General features: G+C 44.3%; 2 protein-coding genes across 2 annotated transcripts; one reads left to right on the top strand and one right to left on the bottom strand.

Annotated features, from left to right (window-relative positions):
• Window positions 1-1200: 1200 nt before the first annotated feature.
• Window positions 1201-2394, top strand: AOL_s00004g158 (uncharacterized protein; the record flags this gene model as incomplete). The annotated part of the gene is made up of 3 exons (XM_011118808.1): window positions 1201-1255; window positions 1427-1498; window positions 1601-2394. 3 exons carry the CDS (start codon window positions 1201-1203, stop codon window positions 2392-2394), a joined length of 921 nt encoding a protein of 306 aa, XP_011117110.1.
• Window positions 2395-3292: 898 nt separating this feature from the next.
• On the bottom strand, window positions 3293-4716 carry AOL_s00004g157 (uncharacterized protein; the record flags this gene model as incomplete). Its single annotated transcript, XM_011118807.1, has 2 exons — window positions 3293-4206; window positions 4281-4716. The coding sequence occupies 2 exons, from the start codon at window positions 4714-4716 to the stop codon at window positions 3293-3295; spliced, it is 1350 nt and encodes a 449-aa protein (XP_011117109.1).
• Window positions 4717-6633: the final 1917 nt, after the last annotated feature.

The raw sequence follows: 6633 nt of genomic DNA, 5'->3' as shown, positions 1-6633 counted from the left end.
GAGGGCACATACATGGGCACATCGTACATGGGCCACGCGCGTCCTACAAGGTTATCAGTGTACCCTAAAGGATTCACGCATACGAATGCATGCAATGTCTCACCCCAGCTGTCCTAAATCTACGAGTTGCAATTTCAACGATGAGGCTAAGCGGGGCTTCGAGACGGATCCTTCACAATTAACACCTTCACCATACTAGCTAGAATCCCAGCATAGGACGTGCATTGCATCCGATACGATCAGAAAATCTATATATATATTAGCTGGATCCTCCACCCTACTGTCTCCGAGGAGGTTCATGGCTAACTTGATCGATACGAAAAACTCGAAAGCTTAAGAAACGTTATAATTACCACGGTCGATTCTTAAAACCAAAGGCGATAAATTTCCCAACCCCAGCAGGCACCTGGATCTGTCATCCCCAAAATATTATCGAAAAATACGCAATAGCCGGCTTGCGATGTCGAATATCTCCACGTTCCTAGGACTGGATATGAGTCGAGATGGCTATATCGATCACAATTGGGCCTATGGCTAGAACTAGAACGACTCCTACCACTGGGTGGACTGGCCTCGTACCCAGAACAAACGAAAGGGCAGACTGACAAGACTTTGATCCAATCTGATCTGATCTATGCCAGAACATATATAGTTTCGAGATGGCTTATGAAATGAATTTGCTGTGGTTCGATTCCAATGCAATCCAACGCAAAGCATCGAAGGGAAGAATCTAGCCGGCAGGCTGGGTGTGGACTTCACAGTCTTAGGGTTTTTTTTTTTTTCAAAACAGACAGCTCCATACCAGTAGTACCATATACTACTGGTACCGAAGAAACTGCACTGAAGCCAAATCCAAATTGCTGAAAGCCCTAATTTGCCTTGTAACGCCTTAAGACGGAAAAAAAAGTCGAGTTACAGGCCTTGACAGAGCTTGACAGAGGAAGGCCTGTTCCGCAAAAACATCAGGCCTGACATGGACAAGCCCTGCCAAGCCGGATCTTAGTGTCTCGCTAAGATGTCCAATGATACAACACGGACTCGAACACAACACATCCCCAGGATTGGAGGCTCACCACCACAGCGACCTGCCGAATTTAAAACCTACTTCGATGTCACGATGGTTCTCTTATCACATCACCTCCCATATCATTCCTACCAGTCTCTCTTTGTTGTCTTCGTTACCAGAAATTGTTTATTATCATGGAGGGTGTAAATCAGGGCTTCCAGGACATCGGACATGATCCAAACTACTTGGGTATGCATTTCAAGCTGAAGTTTCCTTCTCTCCTAATAAACACAGCCTTGCATGTTCAACTTGACTTGAACTTGTACACATACACATACACATGTGCCTGACGTTAATCACGATACAATAACGCTCAAAGAATGACAGTAAGGCTAAGTTGCTAACTCTTTCAAGGTCTAGATCCGTTCTTCTATCTTGATTTCGATGCCCCAGCTGACCCAGCCGGGTCTTCAGATCTACCTACCAGCTTAGGTTAGTAACTTCAACTTGTTCTCACACAGCGCCCACTATTTAAGGGTCCTAGCTCGGACCTTGATAGCCTGTTGATATTTTCGACTAACCCTAAGTTTCTAGCCTTCCAAGATGATTCCAATTTCATCAGCTCTTTCATGGCAACCTTACCCGGTTATGATTCGGCTTCTCTCCAAGATAGCCTCCATACCACACCCGCAGATAATCCAGCCAATCCGTCAAACGACACGCCACTCACTTCTTCCGACAAGCGCAAAAAGAAGACACCATCAAAGGCTGCCGGCCAAAGAGCAAAGCGCAAAATTTCTAACTCTTATACTTGCCCTAAATGTAACGGTAAAGTCTCGAGTCTTCGGGCATTGGGCGATCACATGAGAGATGTCCACAAAATGAAAGGGTTCAAGTGTGATAATTGCGAAACCAGAGTCACTAGATATGACAATCTGGAAAGCCATAAGCGAACCTGCAGATCGCACACAACCGTGGTCGAGGGTTCTACTGCACCAACTACAGGTCGTCCTCACAAGAAACGTGGCCAGCGAGTTAACTTGTTAAATATCGCTTTGCGGCCTGAACCCATGCGGTCTCTTCCACGACCCAGTTCTCAGGGTAACTCTGAGGGGACTATGTTGATTATACCGCTATTGGAAGAGGCCCAACAGGCCAACACCACCCCACCATCGCACGTCCACATGTCCCAGTTGTCGAATCAAGGGAATGATATTGCCCCTGGTTCGAACAACCCTCCTCCAGACCTCAAGCTCAAGGGCCAGGGTCTCAAAGCCCAGTTAGTCAAAACCATGATGGAGCATGAAAAGGCAAGATGGGAGGTTTATAATTTCAGGCAGCACCATCCCGACTTGTGGGAAACTCTTGGTGATGTTCGGCTCCACTAATCCACATTGAAAATTTATTGGCGATATGGAGCGAGCGCTGTTTATTTGCTTCCGTCATCGTTTTATCTTTTAGCGATGTAACGAATCGTGGTATTTCAGCGATAATTGTAGTTGGCTTTGTAGGATTTATGATGGCGTGGATGGGCATTGGTGTTTTGGTGGGTTTGTTTGGATTGGCTGACACGGGGCTGGGAATTTTCTAGCTGTTTACCTGTTCATTTCTTGTACTTCTTTTTTTTTTCACCTTCCGTACATCATTCACTTTTCTGATTTGTAAAATGTTATTAACTAGATATTAGTATACTACATACAATATACAAGATTATTCTAAGCTTACTGGGTTTTGGATCTGTGATGCTTAACTTATGGTTATGGGGCTGTCAGTGATGTCAAAACCCTCGATGCCGTCCACAAGCTCAGCACGACGAAAATATGAGTCAGTTGTCAAACCCCGCAGCGCAGCCAGCTGAACCAGAAATCTTTCCGCCTTGTTGAGTGCAACACACCACCAAATGGTAACTTAGCCACAGCCCTGCAGTGCTGGTCTTACTACATGCCAGTATCTGGTGTGCACGTGTGACTTAGAGCCTCATATCGCCTGGTTGTCTCGAATCGCCTGGTATGAGAGGTAAGTCCATTGTGGCTCGTGAAGCCACAATACCTTGTTTGCATGCGTCTCTAAGAGTGGTAACAGGTAAGTACCGGCTAGGTCGGTATTGGTTAAATTTTCCGGCTACCATTGAGGGCCGTTTAGTCTTAAAGATTTCTAATATTTTAAACTTCTATCGAATCAAGTGTGAAACTGATAATATATCAGATGGCCCTTGGGTTAGGAGACCATACATTACCGGGCTCGCGGCGCGGCCGACCCTAGAGTCGTCCCAATACAAAAATGGTCTCAAAAGTCGTCTTCTCGTACTGCTATCTCGTGGAGAAAATCAAGGAATCTAGCCTCTTGATCAATGATCCTTTGTAAATCTTCGTCGGTATACTTTACTAAATAACCGTCCCGCCCACCTTCCTCATAGCCGTGGTGGCCATCACTACTATTAATCCTGAGCGGCTGAGCACTCATATGCTTTCGGAGATAACAGTCCCTCGAATCTTCTCCCGCAATCTCGTAAGGAGGGTTGCTAAGCCCAGCGGACGTGATGGTACTCCAGAGATGTCTGCGCCAATACATAAGGATGTATGATGGTAAAGGCAAGAGTTCTGGATCTGGAGTTGTTATCCTGATCATATCGCCATCCTTAATATAACGACCAGGGTCTTCAAAGATACGTTCTGGAGCTTCTCCCCGCCGGAAGATATACTGTTCTTCAACAGCAAGCTTGTCGAAACTCTTAATGCGCTGAACCGTCTCACCTGCTGAATAGAGACCTACTTGTACGTCGAGATAATCATAACTACCCTGTACTGCATGTGTGAGACGGACTGGGATTAAGGCTACTTCCCCTCTGTTGAAGTAGCCGTATTCATTGGAGAAAACGCTGATTCCATTTTTGGTAGTTTGGATCCCGTTTTCTTTGGACCAGATTTCACCTGATAGAATTTTTGTATTGGCGGTTCCAAGGAAGATGTGAAGAAATCTCCAGGTCAAGATGGTCGCAGCGTTCGTGGGATCGAGAGAGGAAGGAGGGAACAGATGGGCAGTCCGCTCCTCACCAGCAAGTCCCAACCCGGAGAATAGACAACAATCCTGTTGTCTGAGGATGCAATCGTCTTCCATTGTCGCGCCGGATATCGAGAACGACTTTGAAGGGATTCCGGGAAAGGTCTCTTTCAGACCTAGAGATGCAAGGATACCAAGACCTATTTAATTCGTGTCGGTGCATGCTAGGAGTTCTGCCCTATACTATAAAGACAGCGCGGTGTGGGAGTCTTACCTAACGGATTATCGCAAGGTTTCGATATTTTCATCATATCCAACGCTGTATTTCCTTCAATCTCTGGCAGTCCCGTATGTCTACTCCATTCTCTCCCTGTAACACCTCGCAAAGGACTTTGAGAACGACTCCCGGTGGGTGTCAGTACCTGAGGAGTCACTACAGTCGTCACCGGCCGTCCATCAAAATTCCTTAAATTTTTTAAAGCAATCTCGGATAGATGAGCTAGTTCTTTGAGATGAGAGACGCTTAATCTGTCAAACATTTTGAATAATTTTTCGTTTGCAGTGAATGCGAGTACTGCCAACAGGATACCCTTATCATGATTGCTAACCAATCTTATGTCGTTGATCGCTTTGAATTTCTTGCAGTAGATGAGGGCGTGTTTCTCGCGCTGGGGTTTGAACGGTGATTCAAGGTCCTTTGAATTTGCCATTTTTGTCGGAGATGGTGATATCGGTTCTTGAGTTGATAGGCCTGGTTTTCTGAAGGGAGGTAGTTTTTCTTATTGGTTGTGGATCTTTCTTTCGTCGTCTAAATGGGCTGACGATCGACAAAGGGTCGGAGAGGAAATTGGTTTTCGGGAGGGATAGTTTCCGTCAAACACTGAGTTCTATTTCCACCGTAAACGTACTCAGGTATTAGTTCGGCGGGCAATCTCGGGTGTGAGTTTACTCCGACATGTATATCAATATCCTCCTCTAGTGCCCTTTCTCTTCAGTAAAGTTTTTTGCAGCATGGCCATAGGAGTAAATGCCTGTACAGCTGTTCACTTATTTAAGAACCTAGTTAGTACTTACTAGTTACTTGTTGGGTTGGAAATTGCTCAAAGTACTAGGGCTGCATTGCATCAGTCTCGATGTCTCGTACTCTTAACATATTTACAACCGGCATTCTCGCCCACATGAAATTACTTGTCGAGCTATATCTGGATATATCGATACGAGACTAATCCGGATCTTGAATGTCCCGTCATCGGGCATGTTTTTGCGTTTGCTGTTGTATTTGTGTTTGTGCAACAAGCCTAAAACCGCATTCTCTCAGCGCAGGGTCAGCAAAGGCCGGTTGCCGACAAGTGTTTCCTTAACTTGATGACTAAGCTTAAGCTGAAATAAATCTCATTTCTTTTTTAGTACCCCCGCCTCGAGCTAATGATTGTGGGGGTTGTCTTCCTTGGTAATATTCATCACGTTGGCAGCATATGCGAGTGTTAGGATGTATGGCTACTATCAGCTATTTAGAATATTATCCGGTTCCCACATGCTCATTCTCTAGCTATCGATAACTTAAAATCTGTTAAGTTTAATATAGTAGGATACTGCATTCTTCTTCTTCTTCTTCCTCTTCTTCTTACTTTTTCATTTTCCCGACTTACACAATAAGGTTGTCTAGTTTCATATAATTACTCGTTCCATTTTGTTCGCTTTGTCGACTGTGTCTAGTTTGTCTAGTAACTATCTCTTAACTTTACAATGTATTAATAGCGCATTTAACACCCCTTTTAGATTTTTCTTAATATAGCCAGTATATATACTGGTATTTCATTCCCTCGAATGGGTTGAGGGGCTGTTATAGAAGTAAATTGGAATAGTAATGTTATCAGATACTACATTTACGATAAACTAGTGTATTAACATGAACGTTTTGGATGTGCCCGTTGGGTGTCTAGGGCTGCGGCCAGGGTGGTATATATTTAAGACCACTATGGTTATGCGAAACCAGCTAACCTACTACTTTCCCTTTTTCGTCTTTAAATTGTTGCTCGGTTTTATGTGATGTAGATAGCCCTTGTATATAAAATGAAAAGAAGTCAAGACGAATTAAGAGAATATGAATGTCCGTCTGGTTTAAACTTTTTAACCGTAAAGATTCTCAAAGCCGCAGAGAAAATGGGTTCTAGAAGATTTTGAAACTGGCCTGGCTTCTCTGGCGTGGATTCATGAGCGGCTCACTGGGCCCCAACAGTGTACTATGATCGTTAATTATACCGACTGAAGTACTTCTAGATAAAATATTATGCAATACAAGGGCCTCGAGACTGCTGTGTCAGGACGAAATCACATGACTATCAACATCGTTTGCCCTTTTTTAATCCCAATCGGGAGACTAAAATCCTAAGTTCCTTTCTGATCCTAACAATCCCGGATTCCTGGAAAAAATTCAAGTCACGAGACTTAGTCCCTCCATAATCCGCAACCTTTTTTGGGAAAATCGACTTTCGCGTCCTAGGCCGACCAATCTTCCGTTTTAGGAGAATAGACTTTAAGTGCCATGGGACTTTGCACATTGAAGGAACTTCTTTATAAACGATCGTAATTCCCAACCATTTCTTAACTTCCCCACGTATTTGCAT

Source organism: Orbilia oligospora (assembly GCF_000225545.1).
Source record: "Orbilia oligospora ATCC 24927 unplaced genomic scaffold scaffold00004, whole genome shotgun sequence".
NCBI classification, from domain to species: Eukaryota; Fungi; Ascomycota; class Orbiliomycetes; order Orbiliales; family Orbiliaceae; genus Orbilia; species Orbilia oligospora.
This window is presented reverse-complemented; position numbering and strand designations above follow the sequence as displayed.